This window comes from Podarcis raffonei, chromosome 7 (assembly GCF_027172205.1).
Source record: "Podarcis raffonei isolate rPodRaf1 chromosome 7, rPodRaf1.pri, whole genome shotgun sequence".
In the NCBI taxonomy this organism is placed as follows: domain Eukaryota; kingdom Metazoa; phylum Chordata; class Lepidosauria; order Squamata; family Lacertidae; genus Podarcis; species Podarcis raffonei.
The window spans coordinates 87,395,308-87,420,531 of record NC_070608.1 but is presented as its reverse complement, the minus strand read 5'-3'; the positions used below and the strand labels follow the sequence as shown (position 1 = coordinate 87,420,531).

At 43.7% G+C, this 25,224-nt stretch overlaps 1 protein-coding gene across 6 annotated transcripts in view; it reads left to right on the top strand.

The window, feature by feature from the left end:
- Positions 1 to 25,224, top strand: part of LOC128418039 (protocadherin alpha-C2-like) — a 183,167-nt gene that overhangs the window by 108,893 nt on the left and 49,050 nt on the right. Inside the window, exon 1 of one of the 6 annotated variants that reach the window (XM_053397423.1) lies at positions 17,913 to 20,787. The exons of 4 other annotated variants lie outside the window; for them this stretch is intronic. In XM_053397423.1, the coding sequence (XP_053253398.1) occupies positions 18,271 to 20,787 (2,517 nt within the window). In that variant the 5' untranslated portion in view covers positions 17,913 to 18,270. Of the gene's footprint in view, positions 1 to 17,912; positions 20,788 to 25,224 lie in introns of those variants that run through there. One more of the 6 variants, XM_053397420.1, reaches the window with a different exon arrangement.

Genomic DNA, 25,224 nt, shown 5'->3' with positions numbered 1-25,224 from the left:
CTATTGTAAAATTACTTCCAATTATGGCAAACTACAATCTTCTACAACAAAATTGTCCAAGAGGAACCTTGGGGTCCAACGGTGGAGCACAGTCCAGTTTCCAGTTCTTGAAATGAACCAGTCATTGAACAACATTCATTGTTGTTCAAAAATCTCTGAACTATACCTGAAAGTAGTCCCCATAATTGCCAGAAGAATTAAGTTCATTTTGAATCATTCATTTTAAAACCAAAACTTTGAATGATTTCTAGTTCATCTTCACATTAATTCCCCCAAGCCCAGCCCAACAGGAGGGGCGGACTCTTAGCTTTCTTTTTTTAAAAAAGAAGTAAGTACTGTATTTGCCCGTGTATAAGACTATATTTTTTCCTAAATTTTTGAAGTTTAAAATAAGGGGTCATCTTATACACGGATAGTGCATAGTGCATTTTCTTACCTTTGAGTCCCAAAAAATAGGGGGCGTCTTATACATGGGGACGTTATACATGGAAAATATGGTATATTGGATCTCTATAAAGAAACTTAGAAAGCAAACAATGGAGGCAGTGTTCTAAAGCTTTTTAGGGAGATACAGAGGCACTGCTATTGCTAAGGATTCTTAGTCAATCCATGTTACTAAACGGGAATGCGGAAGAAATGAATGTGAGGCATTTCCCAAGGCTTCCTTGCTGAAGAGATTTGAGGTCTTCCAATAGCAGCAGCATGCAGAAAGAGGTACAGGGTCAAAGCGAATGATGCCGTGTGCCTTTAACAGTAGTGTGACAGGCAACAGTTAAACAGGGTAAGCATTTTCTAATATGAAAATACAATTATGAGCAAAACTTCACCTGTCAGCCTTCTGTCTGTGAGACATTTTATTACTTGTGCATGGCTCCTAATTTAGTTTTGCACCCTATACAAGCAGAGGAGCTTGTAGCTTTCTGAATGCGCTCCGTGTGCGCACACATGCACACTAAGGATGAACTTTTTATGAGCTTGGACTAACCTAGTTCATTTTGTAAAAGTATGAACTTTAAGTGGAACTAGTTCCTTTTTGGACAGGATGAACTTGAACTAGAACCAGTTCCTTTTTAATACGAACCTTCCAAGCAACTGCCAATTTCTGGTAGGCCACTTTGTGCTTGGTGGTTGCAGTGATTCTTCCAAAGTCTGCTGGTCTAGATCCATCTCAGTCTGATCTTTACAGATATTAATTTATACCTTAACTATTAGCTCCTGGGTATATCCATCTGGCTGTGGAAATTTAATACACCTTGGTGGGCCACAGTCACTCTAGTATGAAAACAAAGCCATATAGCCAACCCCATCTCTAGAAGGGGTTAAAAGGTCAAGTGCTTTTAATTTCCATTGATGTGAATAGGAGAGATTTAAGGATGCCTTAATTTCTTCACTGAAATGGATGGGAAGTGTATTTTGGCTGGAACTGGGCATAGTTAGCTTACCTGAGGGCAAAATTAGATGTGATGTAGACACACACATGTTGCTCAAGAAAGTAGCCCCATGTCGCGTCCTCCCCTGTTGTAACATCTAGTTCATGGCCTGATGCCATAATGCTGACCATTCATTGCCTCACCTCTGCTGCCCAGCAAGGACTCAGCTGGCCAAGGCCAAGAAATGCCAGGGCAGAAACTGAATTGAGCATCATATTATGAATGGGGTGTGGGAGATTTTGACACAGGGCTGCTTGTTTGGCAGCAGATCTGCAGTTTCTGTAACTTATGCCAAACATTTATTTTATAGTAGAAATTAAATCAGGAGGTTCATAAGTTGTAGTATTCTAATGGGTTCAATGTAGAACCATGCATATATGTATTATTGATTAACTTCTACTCTCAGATACAAGCATTCATTCCTTAACAACTATTATGAGAAATAAATAAAGGAAATGCAATAGCAGTGGTTGTGGTTATACAATTAAATATACAAATATAAAGCAAAGAGAAAGTTAATCCTGGTCAATCAATAAAGATTGTTCTTTTTATTGTGTCTCTTTGTGGTGAACAAGCAGAGCATTAGCTATATGCTTTGAGATGTTCACATTCATTTTTTGACTGCTGTCATAATACTTGGAAAAATCCCTTTTGAAGAATGGGATGTGTCTGAGTAAATATTAGAGTTGAGGTGGAAATATATTTTTATTTTCCTATATCACACTTCCTCACAGGTTTATGAAAGATGGAATACGCCACAGTTCATTTAATCTATATAGTAGATTAAAGAAAATAATACAATAACTGCAATTGTTTCATTTGGGATTTGTGTGTCTTCTGTTGTTTATGTTTTAACAGTATCACTTGGGGTGGGCTGTTGGGCTTAGATGCTGCTTTCACAAATGGAATGTGTGATCCTGCAGTGTTTTGTCTCTGAAATCCAGGCCAAGCCTCTAAAAATAGAACTATAGACTTTCAGTAGAGGAAGTGAGATGGAGCTGAACTACATGTCATGCCATCTTGTTTCAATTTGTGCCCTGTGGTGTGCAGAGCAGAAAAATGGAAAACATGTCACACACCCAAGGACTCTGAGCTTTTTTAAAAAATCTGTTATGAGGAAAGATGAATTCTGGAACCTGGGTATATTATGCAGATTGGTCAAATTTCCACAGAATTGTTTATTCTGTATAAAATTCTACTTCTGGTAGGCAAGGGGAGGAAATGATGTTACAGAAAGCACAGAAGTCCTCACTCACCTCCTTGGCTGCTGATAATACTTTTCCTTCTCCCTCCCTCTTGCTTCAAAGATTTCATGAGCCACAGTCCCTCACATTTCAGTTATCTTTGTTTATGGAAACAAAATGGAAGCGTGTACTGCTTGAGGATGTTCAATTCTGTGCCTGATGCAAAAATCCATGTTTGCGTGGTATATTCAGGAAGTGTTGAATCCAGTCCACCAGACGTCATTCTTGTCACTATGCCTCAAACTGAACTTCCCAGGTGCCTTTATGCGGATGAATTAACAGTGGTGGCTGGTGACCATTGGGAATGGTAGAACGGAAGGGGATGCCAGTGACAGGCAGAGCTGCCCTTCGACTGATAGTAGGTAAAAAGGAGGCAGACGGAGGCAGACAGGTTGTTAGCTCAGTGCCCCACTCCCCTTAGTGGACCAGCCTCCAATGTGAATTAAGTAACCCTGAAGGGGGAGCAGGTCCATTAGCTCAGGGACAGAACACATGCTTTTTGTATCCATGAAGTCCCAGTTTGAGTCCTTAGCATTTCTAGTCAAGAGCAGTCCCCTGCAGTCAGAATAAACTGTGCTGGTCTAGATGGACCAATGGTATAACTCAGAATAATGTCAATTAGAATATATGGGGAGGAAATATCAGGGAAGTGTGTTTCTTGACAGTCAGACACCTCTAGACTGCTTTCTTCTATAGGTTAAACTTTTCAGTAATATTTCCTCATGTAAGCCTTCACTATTCCTTTGAATTAGATTTTCCAGGATCAGGCTCAAAGGCAACCAATGACTTTGGACTTGGTGGTTCTTTTGCTAACCTTCCTGAGAAAATAATCCTCTCTTTCAGCAGAATGGGAGATTTCCAGGGTGTGCCAAATAACAATCTTATTTGCAGGGGGAAGCTTCTTTGATCCTAGTCCATTAGTGACCTGTTACAAATGTTTTGACTGGTAAATTCTAACTCAGGGAATTCTACTCCATAAGTAGCAAACTGTGGGATAATTTCTCTCTCTCTGGTATCTCTTTCCCCTTCCCCTCCCTGGTGGGGGGGGGGACAGACCAATCACCTGTTTCTTTCTTTTCCATGCTGTTTGTTTCTCTTGAGTTTGCACCACCACCAATCTTACACATGATGCTCTCATGCTCTCAGGCAGTGTGTCCTACTGCCTTTCTCTCTCTCGCTGTCCACCCATTATTCTCTCTCTAGTCATTTATGACTGTCTCCTCCCTTTCGTCCTCCCCTTCCTGGGAGAGACTTCATCCTCACAATTCTGTGAAGGATATTACTTCCTGGAACACTGGGTATTCCCCAAGGGAAAGAAAAAAAAATCTATATTTGGCAGGCCAAAATGTAGAAGCACATCCACCTCCTTCAATACTGTATACATAAATCCAGATGTTCCCAGATCAAATTAGTGCGCAGGTCATAATATTCATTTTGTGTTTCTGACAAAACCTTTATGAAAAAGCTCATGGCACATCGAAGTAGGGTACCTTTGCATGTCTACTTATGTTTCCAAGCACGATTCTCTATGTCAAAGGGTGCATTTCTCACAGAGGCACAGGTCTAGCTGTATCATTTTTGAAAACCCTGCTGTATTTGGGTAGGTTGCTGGAGTGGGTGGTATATTTTTATAAACAAAGTAAATATATGTCAGTGAAGAAATTGTGTGTTTTAAAGAACCTTGTATACATGTTGGGGTATGGGGTGTTGTAGAGAGATGACCTACACATTGTACTTACCTGTGGGATCCTTCTCATTGGGACCCAGGTCATCCAGAGACAGGAATCCAGAGACAGAGGAAGATTTGGTTCTCATTGCAATACATGTAGTGCTAAAGCACTTTAGTTCATGGCAGCCATTAGCTTATTTGAGAGAAAGCAAACAGATGTACTTGGGGACAGCACTGAGTGGAGTCTCCACTGAGTGAAAGTTAGACCTGCCTCTTGTCCCTGGTGACTCTAGACACAAGGAATCAAGACTGTGTCTATCTCCATAATCCTGTTCCCTCAGTGGCTCAGACCCATATTGGTTTCTGTTCATACCAAAATGAAACGAAATAGCCTATTTCTGCCATACCACTGATCTGGATAACTGCAACCTCAGTTTGCAGACAACAACAAGTCATACCACGGCTCATTTGCACTGCATGCAGCACCCATGTGAGCAGAGGAAAGCCACATGTGGGCCAGGCTGCACATTCACAATCCTGCAAACTACAGTTTAGCATGATGGGTGAAGCACTTCAGAGCTAACTGATACCCTGTGGTTCCCAATTAGCTAAGTACTGTGAACCCCCTGCTTTTCAATAGCCAAGCCATGGACTCCCTACTTTTGAAAATGTTGATCTCTCTATGATAGTTGTTATGTGAATGGTGCTACAGACCCCTTGGGTGGGCTATGCGGACCCTCTGGGGTCCATAGACCACCAGTTGGGAACCACTACTTTATTGAAAAAGAACACATGCAATTTGTTTGAGATGCTTACATTCAATTATATTGTACACAGCAATAAATACACACATTAGGAAGGATTCTTTGTCTTCCCCTTAAAAATATAACACAAAGGCATATGGGATGCTTCATCTCTATAATAATTCTCCTTTCTTTGTTTTTAAATGAATCTGAGCTAGTACATTGCATAGAAATAGATCAATTTGCCAGAAGTAGAGAGTTGCAGTTTGCGAGAAGCAAAGCTACAGGGAACCAGGCAGAGGGACTTCTCGGTAGTGGCGCCCGCCCTGTGGAACGCCCTCCCATCAGATGTCAAAGTTATAAACAACTACCTGACATTCAGAAGACATCTTAAGGCAGCCCTGTTCAGGGAAGTTTTTAATGTGTGACATTTTAGTGTATTTTTGGTCTCTGTGGAAGCCGCTCAGAGTGGCTGGGGAAACCCAGCCAGATGGGCGGGGTACAAATAAATTATTATTATTATTATTATTATTATTATTATTATTATTATTATTATCATCATCATTACAGGGACGCGGGTGGCGCTGTGGGTAAAAGCCTCAGCGCCTAGGGCTTGCCAATCGAAAGGTCGGCGGTTCGAATCCCTGCGGCGGGGTGAGCTGCCGTTGTTTGGTCCCAGCGCCTGCCAACCTAGCAGTTCGAAAGCACTCCCAGGTGCAAGTAGATAAATAGGGACCGCTTACTAGCAGGAAGGTAAACGGCGTTTCCGTGTGTGGCTCTGGCTCGCCAGAGCAGCTATGTCACGCTGGCCACGTGACCCGGAAGTGTCTCCGGACAGCGCTGGCCCCCGGCCTCTTGAGTGAGATGGGCGCACAACCCTAGAGTCTGTCAAGACTGGCCCGTATGGGCAGGGGTACCTTTACCTTTTACCTTATTATTATCATCATTATTATTATTACTGTCCTATTTATGCCTACTTGGAAGTAAGTTTGAGTTCAATGGGGGTTATTCTCATGTAAGTGTAAGCTGTGAAATAGAAATGGTGCCATAATTTAAAGCTCTGATTCAGAGGCCTCTCCTCTTGCAAGATGAAATGTGCAAGCCCATCTATAGCTCAGATGTGTTGAGTCTTGTCAACTCAGTTCCTTCCTTCTTTTTGGGAACTGGACTCCCTGCCAACCACTCATGTGCTGCTGTGAGTGACCTAGGATTATATGGCTGCCCTTAAACATATATGGAAATAGCTATTGATTAACCTACTCTGATGACAAGTGCATCTACTTTTTAGCTCAGCCACGGAAGTGCAATGAATTATTGCAGCATCAAATTTCAAGAAATGATAGGAAATTTTGGCATTCTTTAAGATTCTTTGGAGTGATTATTTCTTTTAATCTCCTAGCAACTGCAGTCCTAATGCTTAGCATTACAGAGTGCTTTTTAGAGTGCTGGAAGTGCTTCACATAATTTATCCAGTGATCCTTAGGACAACAAGTTAGTTCAGTATTTCTGTCCTTGTACTGTAGTGGAGAAGCTAAAGGTGAGAGAATAATTGTCTACGGCCACCTTGGTAGCTCTTTAGCCTGCCTAAGTGGGCTAAGGTAAGATTTGAACAAGGGACTTGTTACCAGCCACCTACAAGTAGAATAAGTTTTTACAGCATCATTTTTTGGGTGGGGGAGTCCCATTTTCTTTGTTTCTTGTTCACAGCATCGCCTCATGGAACTGCAGGCTGTTAAGATCCATAAATGTGTCACTATAATTAATGGCCTCAGAATTCTAAGCAATGTTTTAGTTTTTAAGAAATGTTAATTAAAATGGTCCCTAGAGCAACTGTGGCAATATAATATATTTAAATATGTACATTTAATTATAGCACACACACACACACACACACACACAGAGAGAGAGAGAGAGAGAGAGAGAGAGAGAGAGAGATGTTGCCTTTTACCACCACCACCCTAGTCCTAACATGAGTGCTGCTCTTCAGAGCTCCAGCTGGCCTGGAATAGGACTATTGTAATGCTGTTTGAGACTTGCAGGGGACAGTGTCTCCCTCCTCTTTTCCTACCCTTCTGAAACCCTCCCCTCAGGAGCTCAAAAGACCAAGCCCTCCTCTTTCCATTTACCTCTCTGCCTCCGCCCACCCCGGTCACAACTGTCCTCAACAACAGACTTCTACTCACCCTGTCTGCTTCAACAGGGATTGGAAATCTGTGGCTCTTCAGATGTTGTTAGTCTTCCAACTTCCACTTGTCCATCCACCATAGTCCATCAGGGGTGATGGGAGTTAAAGCCCAACAATATCTGGATGATTGCGGGTTCTACATTCCTGCTTTAGACCATTTATTTTTCACACCCTGGGTGGATGTCTATCTAAATTCATTCCCATCTGGGTTCAGACCTTGCTTCAGGACTATATCAGCCTTGGTCATCCTGATGGGCTACCTTTAACAGCTACTTCTTTTCCTATTGTGCATCTATATGTGTCCCTTGCCTCCTCTCCCTCTAGTTTCCACTCTTGCTTGTCCTTCCTTGCAGCGCTTGCTATTTCTCACCTCTGCATGGGCTTCATTCCAATCTTGTTTCCTGGTTCTCTAGCTTAAATATCTGTCAGCAAAGAAATAATGAAAGTTGACAGCGAAGTGTTATCACTGCATTTTTAGCTGAGACACCAATGACATTGGTAGAGGCAAGGAAAAGGAAACTGTGCAAACTCAGGAAGAGAACAGGCATATTGGCTTCTTCTTGAGTTTCACTTGGAAGGTTATCACCCAAACTTGAGAAAACTAAACATCTGATGTAAGAAAAAAGATGAGTTATTTTTCTGAACAACCTAGTGGAACTTTTTGGGTTGTACAAACACACCTCCTGACCTGTATCCAAACCCAGTCAATATGCCAGACACTCCTAGATTAAAAACAGGCTGTAAAATAGACAGTGTCAATAGCAGATGAGTAGAAGTTCCACGATCCGGGTTGGTTGTCCAAATGTCCAAATGTAGGGAAGATGTTTGATGTGTCCTTGAGACATCTGATTTGGCCACAGTGACTCATGACTTACTTACATCCCATTTGGATTACTGCGATGAGCTGCCTTTGAAAAGTACTCGGAAACTTCAACTGGCCCAAAGAGCTGAGACCACATTGTTGACCGGGTCTGGTTGTAGGAAGCACACAGCTCACTCCTTAGAACTGCTCCACTGACTACCAGTCTATTTCTGGATGCAATTCAAAGTTATAAACCCCTACACAGCTTAGGTTCAAGCTTTCTGAAAGACTGTGTTTCCTCAGATGAACCTGCCAGGAAAGAAGGCAGCATATAAATATATGTTGTTGTTGATGGTGATAATAATAATGATAAAAGGTAGGCAATTCCTTTATGAAAGCCACAAGCTACATACCCCTTCCCACCTTATCCCCAATTCTAGCCAAATAATGCTCCCAAACTTTATAAAATAAGTAGTTAAGGGGGATGGCACTGTGGCTCTTCTGTTCCTTCTCCCTGTATTTGAGGAAAGGCTGTCATTCTGTTAGTTTGGGTCCAGATCTCCAATTGGTGAAGGTTACATTGAATATTGAATCCCAATTCTGCAGCATTAGGTGCCTGTCCCAGTTTAGCATCTGGCATGACTTATTTTTGAGAAACCTATGCTGGGTCTTAGTAATCACAGCATCTTTTTCTAAGTGTCCACTGACCGACTGTTTCACTATCTATTCTAGGACCTTTCCTGGTACTGATATCAAGCTGACTTGTTGGTAGTTACATGGGTTTTCTTTTTGAAGATGAGGACATTTGCCTGCCTCCAGTTTGCAGGGACCTCACCTATTCTCCAGAAATTCTCAAAGGTTATGGACAGAGGCTCCAGTATTATATCCGCAAGCTCCTTTAGTACCCGTGGGTGTAGCTTATCAGTCCCTGGAGTTTTGAATTCATTTAATGTAGCTAGGTGTCCCTTATCACCTATTTTACTCAGAATTAAGATTGAATCCGTATTCAGTCAAGGATTTGCTCCCATGTAAAATGTGTGTATGATTGCAGCTTAGTTAATATAGCACTTGTATGCTGGTGATTAGCTTACTAGGACTTTTGTGTTCAGAGGCAATGCCTCTCTGAATACAAGAAAACTAGCAAAGGGCTATCTACTTCTTGTCCTGCTTTGTGGTATCTGGTTGGTTGCTGTGGTTCTGGACTCAATGGACCTTTGGTTTACTCCAGCCAAGCTCTTTCTTATGTTTTTAACACATGCATGTTTTATTTCTCTGTAGGAGCAATTTAATTTTGTAGTAAAACATTAAGGATAGTATTCAACTAAATTCTATTCTGAGAAAACCCATTGGAATTAATTAATTTAAATGAGTTGTGTCCATTAATTTCAGGTGGTCTACTCTGAGTATGGCTAATGTTGGATATAACCTTAATATTGTTTCAGAGGAATTTTCATACATGACCTTGGCGACTGTGATTACTGTGGTTCAGCTTGTTCATCTGAAAGTTTGGATGCATTTGAATAATTTATTAAAGTCTATGGTACTTATCCCATTGATTGAATTGTAGCTGCACTTTCCTTTCTTTTGTTGGTGTAAGTGAAAATGTATTTTTCTGTCCTTGTGTTTACCTTACAAACTGTTTTTCTTAGGCTTCAGTAACAATTATCAAATTGCAGCTCCTATTGTTTCTCATTTTCAGTGTAGGTTCTTTAAACCCATGAGGATTGTATATGTCTCAACTTAAGAACACCTCCAAATCTCTCTTCTGAGGCAGCAGTATTTATTTTATTTTAGGCCTTCAGGGTCAAGTGTAAGGACAGTTGTATGGGTGCAATGGCACAGCATAACACAGTGCCAGCATGAACCATGAACCAGCCTAGGGTTGTTTTCTCATTTTGATACATTAAGCTTGGTCATCCTATTGTACAGCTCAGGTGGTGAGCAAAACCCATTAGGTGACATAGAAATGGATGGAGAGTGTGGCTTGAGAGTGTACTATTAGGGTGGTGGTAGGATTGCTGGGTTTCAGCATTTGACATAAAGTTTTAGGGGCTTTTTTTCAGGAGAAGGACTAATATTTCAAGGGCAGAACCATGGAAACAGGCTATTTTCTGCTTGTCTTGATCTGAACTTTTGCTGTTCACTGCATCGTCCCATGCAACACAAACCCAGTAAAACAATAGTATAAAGGCATATGAAAACAAGAGCTGGGGGAATTCAAATGAACAAAAAATAGCTTTTAAAGGCCTAGGCAAAATAGGACTCATTCTGAGATAAGTTAAAGTTTCTATCTGTAATAGTTGATCTCCGATTTTAATCTTTTACATGGTTTCAAATGTTTTTATGTGAGCTTGTTGTAAGCTGCTTTGATATTTTTTCATGAAGAGAGGTATACAAATATTCTTTTATAAATAATAAAAATAATAATCTTATAATACAATCCTATTGAGAATTATGTCTCACTAAATTCAGTTAAAGGGACGCGGGTGGTGCTGTGGGTAAAAGCCTCAGCGCCTAGGGCTTGCTGATCGAAAGGTCGGCGGTTCGAATCCCCGCGGCGGGGTGCGCTCCCGTTGCTCGGTCCCAGCGCCTGCCAACCTAGCAGTTCGAAAGCACCCCCGGGTGCAAGTAGATAAATAGGGACCGCTTACCAGTGGGAAGGTAAACGGCGTTTCCGTGTGCTGCGCTGGCTCGCCAGATGCAGCTTGTCACGCTGGCCACGTGACCCGGAAGTGTCTCCGGACAGCGCTGGCTCCCGGCCTATAGAGTGAGATGAGCGCACAACCCTAGAGTCTGTCAAGACTGGCCCGTACGGGCAGGGGTACCTTTACCTTTACCTTAAATTCAGTTATTCTCTGTTGAAGGCCAGACCAAACAATGGCACCATTAATTCAGCTGCCAGTTGCAAGCATGGTTTTGTTTTTCTAGATTTAGAGGCACAGGGGGAACCAATAATGAGAGATGGTAGGAGCATGCACTAGATCCAGAAAGTCTTCCCTGTTGATCCCTGACCTAGACCACCTTCCCTCCCATGCCTGCTATTTACTTCAAAAAAAGAGACATTAACACAATTGCTAATTTCATAGTGTTGTGTGCCATGTCTAGTTTGATGGCCTTAGTCTTGAAGTGGCTGATACAAATTGGTAAGCAATACTAGATTGCACTTGTCACTCTCGTAGTCTTCCTAGTGCAGCCACATGTTTGACAGAAAATGGCAAGACAGCAATTTCAACAGGAAGAGGCTCACAACAATTCCCCCAGGATTGCTCTGTGCTTTTATGATGATAGCTGCATTCTAATCCACACCAGCTTCTCCTATAGCTCTCTTTTCACTTACAGAAATTTCATTTTCTGTCCATGATTTCTGAAACTGTGATAGTAGTCCAAGATTTGAATTTCTGAGCAAGTAGTGTCCCATCCCAAAATAATATTCATTAAAGTCAAGTTGAAATAGCTTTGGAAGATTCCCTCAAGGAAAGATCTTAAATTTGATCACTGGAAAAATGAAATTTGCTTTTCTATGGGAACAGCTGAAAAAGCTTAGTTCTGTTTTGGCAGAAGGAAGGATGATTGGCATGTGGGCTCAAAACCTATATATGCCTGGCAGTGCTCTTTTGGCAGTGGAAAACCAGGTTAAAAAATATCAGTCACTAAATGAGGAAGCAAAAAATTGATTGATGGTACAATTAAGCACTTAATGGTGATGCCTTTGAGTAGAATTTCTAATAGCCTGTAACATACACAGCCAAAGGCTATTTACTGTCCAGCATCAATTCCAGCAACAGTCATATCTTAAACCTGATTCACATGAACCAGTAGAAGCAGGGTTGCTGCCCAAACCATTGTGTCATAGCTGCATTGTCCATGTTGCTGCTGCAACTGTATAAATTGCTTTATATCTAACATTTTCATGCCAGAGTTCTCTGGGGTCCACAGATGCTGGCATGAAAAATGTTCTAAATGATAGGGGGAGGGGAAGCAAAAATGGGATCCTTCCCATTATTGATAAACATCCTTCACCATGATAATATAACTACAGTATTGGTTGATGCAATCTTGCTATTGGTACTTATGAATCAGGCCTAAGTCTCTCTCTTACACACACACACACACACACACACACACACACACACTGCCAATCCCTTATTTATGCAGGTAACTCAAATGTGAACATTGTATATGCATCTACTACCCTCAAAACTGTGCTAAATTCTGAAGGAGTCAGCCTGTTTATTGCCATCCCCAATACCTGCGTGAGTTTCTATAACTGTATACATTTCTGCATTTCCTTGGTGCCATCATTCTCTGCATGAATAATGCTTCTGTTGGATGGCAAAAGCTGAAGGTCACCTAAACAGTGAGAATTGCTAGAAGATGAACAAATTCATTATCTGAATCCACATCTGTCTGCATTATTTATTCTTGCCCAACTAGAAATTGGGTTCTACATGGGCCTCATGATAGCAGTCGATGTTGTAGAGATTTTAAAAGCAAATAAGAAGAGCCACCACCAGCAGTTAGCATTTATATGGTCTCATCGGTATCCAACAATGCAACAACAACAAAAACACCTTTCTTTGGTAATTTTACAACAACCCTATAAGGTTGCTAAGTTGGAGATAGGTGGTCTGCCTATAGCTACCTATTAAGTTCATGACATTTAACATATATCATTGTTGAAAGCAGAATCAAAGGATAAAATCAGTCATGAAATAGAGGGGAACAGCTACAAAGTGACTGATTATTATTATTATTTGCTTGTCAGGAAGGAGTCTTGTACTTTTTGTAAGCTGAAAAATGTTTTAAGGAATTATTAAATTCTACTAGATATCAAGAACCATGGATGATACGGAAATTATACAGTCATACCTTGGGTTACAGACACTTCAGATTGCATATTTTCGGGTTGCGCACCACACCAAACCCAGAAGTACCGGAATGGGTTACTTCCGGGTTTCAGCACTCACGCATGCGCAGAAACACTGAATCGCACTTTGTGCATGCACAGAAGTGCTGAATTGCGACCTGCGCGTGTGCGAACGTGCACTGCGGGTTGCGAACGTGCCTCCCACATGGATCACGTTCGCAACCAGAGTGTCCACTGTATTAGCATTGCGACCATAAGGGTGGAAAAGGGAGGGGAATTGTGATGGGAAAATTACTGTACTCATTTTAAAGAAATTAATACAAAACATTTCTCACCCTGTAGAAAGGACCAAGATTTTCTTTATGGAGGCAAATGCAAGATAAATCAACAAACAAATTGGTAAAGAATAAATGAAGTTGGCAGCACACTGGCCAGCTACAGGGCTGTCCAAAAGCACAACATGACCTCCAGCAGTGGAAATAAGTAATTTGGGCTTTAGCAATCCATCAAAACATAGTGGACAAGAACCAGCTCATAATTTCTTCTGATTATAGAGGTGGAATATTAGTATTATTGAAGTCAGTAACAAAACTCCCATGGTTTTAGTGGGAAAGGATTGCAGCTTGCAGGCCTTTTGTGAGCCCATAGTCTGAAGCTGGTGTAGCTCAGGCACAGGCTCACCACCTCCCTGAGAACTATATTCACAAAGATATATGCACAATTTAGGGGGTCAAATGCTTTTAAGTAGCACAGGGGAATACTGACTGCGAGCCAGTTCATATAAGCAGGACTATAAGTATAAGCACTTCATAACCAGGTTTCAATCTACATGGGAATATTCTCCTGGGATAGAATTAGAACATCAGCAAAAATCAGAGATAATTCCCAGGTTATGGAACTCCACACCTTAGAAGATCACTTGAGTTTAGGAATATTTATTTTTGTAATACTTTTTTATTACTATAGTGGTACCTTGGGTTACAGACGCTTCAGGTTACAGACTCCGCTAACCCAGAAATAGTACCTTGGGTTAAGAACTTTGCTTCCGGATGAGAACAGAAATCGCGCGGTGGCAGTTTCAGGTTAAGAATGGACCTCCAGAACGAATTAAGTTCTTAACCCGAGGTACCACTGTATTACTATTATTACCAGTGCTATTTTTCTCAAAAAAAGAAAAGGAAAAAAAAGAAAGAGGTGCTGGAGCTCACCATTAATGCCTCCCTTGTTCTCTTATCATGGCAATGGCGCCCACCCAAGAGGTGCAGGAACTGAGTTCCAGTGAGTTCCGGCTGGAGAAAAAGCCATTATTCTTCAAATTCTGAACTGTCTAGGGCACACAACCCTTTCCAAAAGCATTCCTACAATATGAACATTCAGGTGCAATGGCAACCCCTGGAGCGCTCTATAGCTACGAACCTGTGTGACCTGGGGAGGCTGAACATCCTCTCTAATGAGTGTCCTTATCCCCTCTGCCAACCATCATTACCTCTGTCTTGTCTGCATTCAGCTTCAATTAATTTGTCTACATTTAGTCCTCAGAATAGCCAGAGAATAAGTAAGGGGAGGGGGGAAGGGGGAAGACCTGTGTTGGCCAAGCTGTGTCTGGGCTGCAGAGAGCTGGCTTGGGGCTCATTTGAAGGAATGCTCCTCCATATAAAACAAAATCCACCCTCACACAAAATTAAATATTAGGGATAAGGATTCTAGTTTAACTTTCTCACTTGGCATGCTTGCTTTTAATTTGCAAGGATTTCTTGTTGCTGCTGTATGGAGGAAGGTTTAGTCAAGTGAGCCTCAAATTTAAAAACAGAACGACACACCCAAAGGAGTACAGCCTAGTCACAGCTTTGCCACCTCAGTGACAACAAGGTTTAGATGTTAACTGCATAAGGGCGTGGTCTGGATAGCTGTGTGATCTTTTCTAGGCTACTGGTTATGCTTACAGTTGGGCAGCTCAAATTCCATCAATCTCTCATTGTGACCTTACTCTTCAGTTAAATCCATCTAAATCCAAATCTTATCCAGTAGCTTCACAGACATGTTGGAACAGAAAGAGAGATGTAGGATGAGGACTATTATATTTTATATACTAGTTTCTGAAACAATGGCAAAGTCAGCAATATCCGAAAATCAAAGAATATACAATCTAAATGTAGTCAGGGTTTTTTCAATGATTGGTTGACAAGTTTTATTGCAAAACAGCTGTATTACACACACATGGCCACCACCTCCACACACCCAAGCGACTTCAATTTACATCAAAGATGAGATTAGTTTTGCACTGAACTGAGGCATGGCATGAGGGAGAGAGTACATATTAGTACCAATGATCAATTTAATAAAGATGCCCAACATGACAAACTGAGGCCAATAGCTTCAAATGAGGAAGAAATATGTAAACAAGCAAGTCAGGCATAAAAGAGGATTGAAGCATGAAGCAAAATGTCTGATGCAGAACTGGAACAAGAAATATATGCAGGCTCAGGAGAGGCTTAGAAATATATTTAGAAAGAGGGAGAAACAGAAGCTTTATGAGGAGATTATCAGCAGTGCAATTCCATACAGTGTAAGGAGAGTCCACAATGCCTCTGTAAAGACTTCTGTATTCCAACCCACAAGTTTGTATCATATAGTTATACTCTACCTTTAAGGATGACTCATTCCAAGACATCTTACAACATTGTAACAACAACAAAATATCCAAAATGAAATAAAAGCAATAAATGCTATGATTATACAGATTCTGCTCAAAGTATTTGGAACCTTTTGAATTCAACAGTATGGGGAAAACGTAGGTCTACTCCCAGCATTATTATTTATAGATAGATAGATAGATAGATAGATAGATAGATAGATAGATAGAATTTATATCCCCCCCTTCTTTCTGACGGATTCCAGGATGGTAAACCTCTCTCTAAGGTGTACCAGTGCATTTTACAAGTGGGGCTGACATTACGGAATGCGCCTCAGTTTTTTTTAAAAAATGTAATGCTTACACACAGAAAAAAGTAGATGTCAGAAAAAAGCCAGGCTAGAATAGTACATGCTAGTTTTCTGCGTGTGGTGGTTTTGAAAATTGGAGAGCGTTTAATCATGTGAGCCCCCCAAATACTGTCCAAAGTAGTGCAGCCTAGACATTAGTTTACAACCCTAGTAATAACTAAGCCATACAGATAGTCTCTGTTGACACAAGAAATGCATGCAACTATTCCTTGCATAGGATAGACATTGGAAAATTATGTGCCTTGAAGGGTTAGCTCTTCATACTGCTTCTTCTCACTTATCCCACAAAATAGAAATGGGGAGGAGGAGGAGAAAACAGCAGGAAATTACTTGTACTCAAAACATGTATGAACTATGGCATAAGATACGAGGATTTGGAGGGGGGAGTAATTATCTTTTTGTAATTGTTCTTGGAATTGTGTGATTTTTCAAATGGATCTCAAAACCAATACTATTAACTACCAATGCTATTATTATAGAAACTGTATTTTTTGTAATACGATTTTCTGCATAGGGTGATTCTGCATGCACACATGCATAGGGCAATAGTTCTGGTATGAATAAAGAAAGCAGGATGGTTAATTTTATTTTGAAGTCCAGAGTTTGTGTTGCACACAATGAATCCAAATTTAATAAGAGACAATCATTGGCATATACAGAGAAATACTGTTACTTCTCAGACTCCTCATTTTCATTATTATTCCTGAAAGACTATCATTCATTTGCAGTTTTATAATGAATGCTGTCTTAAAAGCTTGTGATTTAATTTAAGGAAAAACAGAGTCTGGATCTGCCCAACTTGTGGCTCACCACGCCAAACATAGTCTGTCAACCTGTGGGCTGCCAGATATTAGACGCACTTTCTCCTTTCTCCTGTCCTAGGCAAGTAGCAAAAACAGGAGGTTTGTCAAAGAAATATAGCTAGTAACCTGGGTTTGGCTTGGCGAGTCACAAGTTGTGTGGTGAGATTCCAGAAGGTGGATTGCACATACCAGTTTTGGTATATGAAGGAACTGAGGAAGGAAAAGCAATGTGAAGGAGGAGTTTTGGAAAAGCAAGAAAAAGGACCTGCAGGGAAGCCTTTTCTAGACATCAAGATGTCTAAGACTGAAAGCCTCTAGAGGGGCTGTGTCACAACTATGGCACTCCCTTCCCCGGTAAAAGTATAGATCATCTTTTCATTTGCTAGAAAGCTTGAAATTGGTAAGATTGGAAGTGGTGTGTTAATGTTGTTTATAAATCGAGTATCCCTCTTCCTGCATTTTGATTGCTTATTTTTCTCTTTTATTACTTCCTGGAGCCTTAGGGATCTTGAACCCACCTATATAAATCAACATACTCCTTTACTAGTTGTTGGGGTTTTTTTGGGGGGGGGGCGGATTTTTCTCCTTGATTTGTTTGCTGCACCAAAGAAGGAACATCTTGGTGTGGCTGCAGCAAACAGGAGTGTGAGCTGGTCGAAGGCCAGTGGGAGGACTCACCTTTCTTTCCTGGGATTTGAAATCGGAATGGGAGGAAGGGGTCTTGCTGGGATGGGAGCGAGGCTCTGAGTTGGGAGAAGGGCCCCCAGGGCGGGAAAACTCACCCCCTGCTTGCGGAAGAGATCAGTTCCAACCCCTGGCATTTTCGTTGAAATCCTCCCAGGTAGCCAGGATGGCGAATATCCTGGGTCCGAATCTGCAGTGCCAGGTGGAGAAAGCAGAAGTAGGCTAGAGGGACCCCCGGCTCGACCAGGCATCGAGCAGCCCCCGGTGTTCGGGTGTGTGCATGTGCTGCGTGGCGCCTGCCCCGTGTTTGTTGAGAAGCGGGGTGAGTGAGTGAGTGGGGCAGCCGGCCTGCATAGCTGCGCCCCCGTTTCCCGCCCCCCAGCACCCACCCTCGACTGCCCCGCCGACGCCTCCTTGGCCCTACCCTTGCCTCTTCCTCGCCGCGTCGCTCCTGGCTGGCCGCCCGCCTCGAGGTCGCTGTTCCTCGCCCAGGTGCTGAAACGGAGCCAGCCGAGCGCCGAACCCGCCCCTCCCCGGAGCGCGGAGGAGCAGCCGCGTCAGCCGGCGGGGGAGGAAGAGGAAGAGCAAGAGGAGGAGGAGGAGGAGGAGTGGAACAGCCTGTCTGTCGTCGGAGGAGACGGGGCCATCGCAGAGCGGGCCAGAGCTGGCGACTGGGCGACATGAGGGACTGGGCGGCCCCCGAGCGGAGGAGGGGCGCCGTGGCCGCCCCGGGGGCTCCTGGCGGCGCCTGCTAGCCGCCTGCATGACCCTCCTGCCGCTGCCGCTGCTGCCGGGAGGCTGAGCGTGCGCCTGCCCGGGGCCTCCCTTCCCGGACCTGCCATGACACCGCCGGGTCCCCGGCGCGGCCGCAAGGCGGAGGCCCTGGGCTCCTGGCTGCTGCAGCTGCTGCTGTGCCTGGGTCCCGCCGTCGGGCAGCTCCGCTACGCAGTGCAGGAGGAGGTGCCGCGGGGCGCCGTGGTGGGCAGCGTGGCGGACGACCTGGCCCTGGAGCCCCGGCAGCTGGCGTCGAGGGGCGCCCGGCTGACGTCGGGCAGCGGTCGGCAGTACTTGGCGCTGGACGTGGGCCGCGGGTTGCTGGTGGTGAAGGAGCGCGTGGACCGGGAGGCGCTGTGCGAGCTCAGCCCGTCGTGCTTCCTCAGCCTGGAGCTGGTGATCGAGCAGCCCGTCGAGGTGCACGGCGTGGAGGTGGAGGTGCTGGACATCAACGACCACGCGCCCCGTTTCCCCCGCCAGGAGTACCGGCTGGACGTCAGCGAGTCCGCGCTGCCGGGCGCCCGCTTCCCCATCGAGGGCGCCGACGACCCCGACGTGGGCTCCAACTCGGTGCAGAGCTACCGCCTCAGCCCCAGCGAGCACTTCGGGCTGGGCCTGGGGGACTTCGAGCGCGGCAGCAAACTCCTGGAGCTGGTGCTGCTGCAGCCCCTCGACCGCGAGCAGAGCGCCCGCCAGCAGCTGGTGCTCACCGCCGTCGACGGAGGCGACCCGGCCAAGTCCGCCACGGCCCAGATCTCCGTGCGGGTCTTGGACACCAACGACAACTCGCCGGAGTTCGACCGCGGCACCTACACGGCGACTTTAATGGAGAATGTGGCGCCAGGCACGCTGGTGGCAAGGCTGAACGCCTCCGACCCGGACGAGGGCTCCAACGGCGACGTGCGCTATTCCTTCAGCAGCTACACCCCGGAGAAAGTGCGCCAGCTCTTCAGCGTGGACCCAGTGTCGGGAGAGGTGAGGGTTAACGGGACGCTGGACTACGAGGAAGCCTCCTCCTATGAGATCTATGTACAAGCCACCGATAGGGGCCCCGTCCCCATGGCTGGGCACTGCAAGGTGCTAGTCCACATTGTGGATGCCAATGATAATGCCCCTGAGGTTGTGCTGACTTCCTTGTACAGCCCCGTCTCTGAGGATGCCCCCCCTGACACCGTGGTGGCCTTAATGAGCGTCACTGACCAGGACTCTGGCCAGAACAGGCAAGTCAGCTTGAGCATTCCTGCCAACCTCCCTTTCAAACTTAATTCCTTCAAAAACTCTTACACCCTGGTGACTCAGGGGGTTCTCGACCGCGAAAGGGCTGCTGCCTACAATATTACCATCACTGCTGCAGATGCAGGGATCCCTCCCTTATCTTCTCACAAAGTCATCGAGGTGGACATCTCCGATATCAATGACAACCCACCACGGTTTGAAGAATCTGCTTACTCTGTTTACATCCCTGAAAACAATGCTCCAGGGGTTTCCCTCTGCACTGCCAAGGCTGTTGACCTTGATGCCAATGAAAATGCCCACATTTCCTACTCTCTGCTGAACAGAGAGATTCAAGGGCTCCCTGTGGCCTCCTATGTCTCCATTAAACCTGACACTGGTGACATTTATGCTGTTATTTCCTTTGACTATGAACAGCTGAGGGAGTTCCAGGTTGTTGTGCAGGCCCAAGACTCGGGGGTGCCACCACTCAGTAGCACAGCCACAGTGAACATCTATGTGGTGGATCAGAATGACCATGCACCACAGATTCTGTATCCTGCCCCAGTTAATGCCTCAGCAGCTATGGAGATGATCCCTCGCTCAGCCAGCACTGGATACTTGGTGACCAAAGTCATAGCCATTGATGCAGACTCTGGGCAAAATGCATGGCTCTTCTTTCACCTGGCCCAGTCTTCAGCTCCAGACTTCTTCAGAGTGGCACTTCACAGTGGAGAAGTTAGGACTACTCGAAAACTGCCGGAGGACACTGTGACCACCTTCAACCTTACTGTTGTAGTGAGAGACAATGGAAAGCCACCCTTGTCTTCCTCCGTGTCTATCATAGTTGCCGTGGTGGACAGGATATCCAAAATCATTCCTGACACCAGGAGGCACGTAAAAAGCTCTAGAAGTTACTCTGAGATCACGCTTTATCTCATTGTTGCTCTGAGCTCTGTCTCATTTATATTTCTCTTGACAATCGTTGTCCTCGCTGTAATCAAGTGCCAGAAACACAGTGTGCACATGAGCTCCTGTTGTGGGGGGTTCTGTGGGACGCCCAGAGAAAGGTGCCCGGTCGAAATGTACAAGCAGGCAAATAACAACCTTGACACCAGAATGTCAAATGGTTTAAAAGTCCAGCCCCATTTTGTTGAAGTGCGGGGCAATGGCTCTCTTTCCAAGACCTACTGCTATAAAGCTTGTCTGACTGCAGGCTCAGGAAGTGATACTTTCATGTTTTACAACACCGGGGTCCCAGCAGGAATCCACTCCCAGGCTGGGATGGCTGAGAGACATCTGACTGGGCAGAGTGGGCAGAGCGCACAGAACCTGATCATACTTAAAAGTGAGCCCATCACTCCAAATGAGGTGAGGACTGAATGGATAAAATGACCTGAACAGGCTTTGAATTTAACCAGTGGTCTTTTACATGCTTAATGCTCAGGATATTGATAGGAAACAAGAGTGGGTTAAAGAAATGGTGAGGCATGGCATTCATTTCCCCCCCAAACAAAAATGGAGGCTTTTGATTCCTTCTGCTCTGCTAGCTCAGGTGTATTATATCTGTGTAGCACTTTGTTTCAAAAAGGTTTTTATCTTCCTGATCAAAGTATCGGGGTGTTCTACCACCTTTCTACATGTAGGAGAAAGTCCACTCCAGCAGATGATATGATAGCACAAAATACACATAAAAGAAGCATAAGAAGGCTCAGTCTGAAAATCAATATGCTTCAAATGATGTTCAGGTGATGTGTGTTTCCTTCGAAGCACTGCGTCCAGTGGGGCTTACTCCCAGGGTATTGGTTTGCAGCCTACAAGACTTTGTAATTATCTTCCATCTTCTGGATCACCATATTAAGATACACTTGGCTGTATGTTTTCCAGGCGGCTGAGAACATATAAAACATTCTTAGGCTACAATCCCACCATTGATCTCAGTGGGACTTATTTCTGAGCAGATATGAATAGATTAAACTGGTAACACAGTGTTTTACTTCTCACATGGTATTGCCTCTTCTTCCTGTCCTCCTGTCCTACCTCCCCATTTCTCTGAAAGTCTAGTGACATAATTCAGTATGTTGACCCAGTTTTTGCTGTGCTGTTGCAGTACATTAGTCTGTAACCCCCAATGTACTTGTTTAGTACCTATGGCCTCTTCATTACCCAATCATGCTCTCTTGTAGTGATACACTTTATTTTATTTATTTATTAGTAAACAATACTAACACTTAGTAGGTTGTAAAGGATCCTATATATCATTTCAGTTTTTTGGCATCTGCAGCACAGCAGTACAATACTGGGTGTTTTCCCCAGGTACCATTCAAAGTTGTATTGTGAAAGCAGTCACACTGTCTCCAAATGGACTTCAGAAGTAGGAAACAAAACATATTCAGTTTCAATATTTTGGTAAAATTATGCAGATATGCTTTGCTGAAAATAAGAGTAGTACAGTAAAAACAAAGTTGGACAGCCAGTTTTTTCAGTATTCAAAAAACAAGTTAAATAAATTAAATAGTAAAAAAATAAAATACTTCCTATTGAAAGCCCCAAGGTGAAATTGTTTCAATGTATTTTTTCTCCAACAATCACTTACTCACTTGAAAAAGGTTATGTTACTTAAAAGGAAAAAACAACAACAACCTTAAATAGAAAATTAGCATAATCTGTGCTGAGAAAATAGTCTGGCTTATGCCATGGACAGCATTTAATGGGCTTGGTTTGATGGACAACCTATTGAGGCTACTATGTCAGCTTGATAATTTCTGCATTTCTGAAATGAATCAATAGGTATAATTTATTTGTTTGACCTCAGTCCAGTGCTGAACAGCAGTATGGATTTTTGGTGCCACAAACCTAAACAGGTTTACTGAAAGTAAAGATCTGGCTAAATGAGGCAGTGAAGATGCAAGATTGGAACTCCTATTGCTTAAAATTCTGGCAAAGAGCATGTGTATCAAGACCATGGGAAGAGCGGATAAGCCTTTCTCTCCGCATCAGTTTCCTGATGAAAATCCCCCCCCCTGCTCTTCATTGCAGTAAGAAAAACTTAAATGTAGAGGCTGTGTGCTCATGTGAAGCCTCCAGTATATACACGGAGCTCCCACAAGGACAAGAATTTCCCCAAGTCACTTGAAGGGTGGGTGCTATCCCTGCAATGTATTTTTCTGTGTTTGATTACTTATCCTGGTCACCGAAGTGAATTCTTCCTGCATATCAGACTGCATATAAAAAGTTGGATTTAAGTCATAATGTCAAAGTTTGAAAGTTTCATTGAACACAGTGGAATGTCCTTGGTATTTTCCATCTTTAGGGCAAATAGCAGGGGTGGGTGTGAGAGACAGAGAGAGATACAGAGACGGAGAGAATAAAAAGGGTAATTCCCCACCCCCTTCCTAGTTCCAGGCCCAGTCTGATCAACCTCTATATATTGCTGCTTTTAACTTTAACCTACCACTACCAATACTACCAACTATAGGATACATGATCATGAGTATATTGATATCTAATCTAGTTTGGTTCTAAAGATTTTACTATCCATTTTTGCATTTTCTTACATGTTTTGTAAAAAAAACCCCATCCATTTGGGAATGAAATACATCAATCAGAGACTGTAAAAGACAAGTCTGGAGACTTTCCTTACCTTTAAAACAGCACTAAATTACCCACTTGCTTATTGCATGGGAATTCACTAGCACTTTCCATGATGTCATTAATAGTATAGTGGCATAAAAGAGGGGAAGTTTTGTTCAAAGTATGGAATTTGTAGTTGCCCTGTAACTTCTTGGTTGGTTTCTGCTACTGTAGTATGTTATTAGCACAAAGAGGGATGCCATATGGATGTGACCATCACAATATCCTAAGTATTTCTATCAGAGCAGTATCCATGGGGTGGGGCCAGCCAAGTTTTTTGCCCCGGGTAGAGGAGTGCCATTGAGGCTCCCAGCCTGTGTATGTGTGTATGCAAATGTGTGTGGTGTGTGTGTGCCACACTGTGTCTTTTACCCGGGTAAAATAAAGCCTAGTTTTAATGGGAGCATTTTAGGAATGATACTTTGTTTTTTCATTCTGCCTTCTCTTGTTCCACCTCTGTGTGTGTCAGAGTTTTACATGATCAGCAATCCAAATCAAGGTCAATTTTCCAAAAAGTGCTGAGCACACCTCAGTAGCTTCCAGCATGGCACCTGTGTTCAGTTTTCCCCAGAAAGCCTTAGCGACCTGGATAACTGGAAGGTGAGCTGTCAGGGGTGGGGTGGGGGGGGGCAATACTAAATCAGAAGCTATTCAGTGCATCAGCAGGAAACTGAAGCTAGATTTAGATAAAACAATAGAGAATCTTGTTTGTTGTAACTGCCGTTTCATAATGGAAAGCATTTCCTGGAGGTTATGGGTATCTCCTGTAAAGGTTTTTAAGAAAAGTCTTGATGGAATGCAAGTGATGGGCTATTGAGGCTTAGAGCAGAGATTGGAAGTCCTCGGGTTGCCTTGCAGTTTTGTGATACTGTGTTTTGCCAAGACAGGGGTCCATATGTGACAGAGAGAACATATATCTGTATTACAAACCTATATCTGCTTTATACCAGTTTAGCTACATTGGCTTCTCACTAAGAATCCCTGGAATTGTTGTTTGATGATGGTGCTGAGAATTCTCTGCTAAAAATATCTAGCTGCTCCTCCCCCATCAAATCTGTGATGGAGACAAACTCAGAGTAGGATGCAGGCAGAAGGCAACTATGAGTGCAGCCAAAAAACAGGCTTTATTTTTGCCCCCAGGCAGTTTCACTATGCCCTCCTTTCCTGAATTTGCAAATTAATCTTTCCCCACTAAGTACTCAGGGGACGCGGGTGGCGCTGTGGGTAAAACCTCAGCGCCTAGGGCTTGCCGATCGCATGGTCAGCGGTTCGAATCCCCGTGGCGGGGTGAGCTCCCGTCTTTCGGTCCCAGCTCCTGCTCACCTAGCAGTTCGAAAGCACCCTTAAGTGCAAGTAGATAAATAGGTACCGCTTTATAGCGGGAAGGTAAACAGCGTTTCCGTGTGCTGCTCTGGTGCTGGCTCGCCAGAGCAGCTTCGTCACACTGGCCACATGACCCGGAAGTGTCTCCGGACAGCGCTGGCCCCCGGCCTCTTAAGTGAGATGGGCGCACAACCCTAGAGTCAGACACGACTGGCCCGTACGGGCAGGGGTACCTTTACCTTTACCTTTACTCGTAGGACAGTTCCCAAGCAGGATATGTGTGGTAGTGGGGAGAGGTGGGAAGAGAAGCCAAATTACAGAGAAGACTTTGCACAGAAGCAACAAAACAAAATGGCTAGGGAAAGTCGCTAAATAATCTCCCCCCTAACTGAAGTCTCCGCTCATTTTTTATTTTTATTTTTACTTTTGATTTGGCCAAGGGAGGCAGGACAATTTATGCTAAACATGGGGGAACAGAGGAAGCACTTTCCTTCTAATCTAAGAATTCTTGAGGAATTCCGTCTTTGCAAATTCCAACACAAAATGACATGATCCACACACCTCTTGGAGTAATGTGCGGATAGGAACTTGAATATGTGGGGGATTTTGCGCTTCTTCACATTTTGAGATGTAGTTCTCGGCAGTTTAAATTATCAAAATGTGCTTTTAAATACCTATTTTGCCAGAAAATACACATTTAAATATGCATTTGTACATGTATTTAAACAGCACAATGCTATTTAAATAGGTATTTGGAAATGATTCTTTAAAAATGCATATTACTGTGGAAACGGAATGGAACTATGAATAAAAACATGGAAAAGTGTCACACAACCTAGACATTGATGTGGC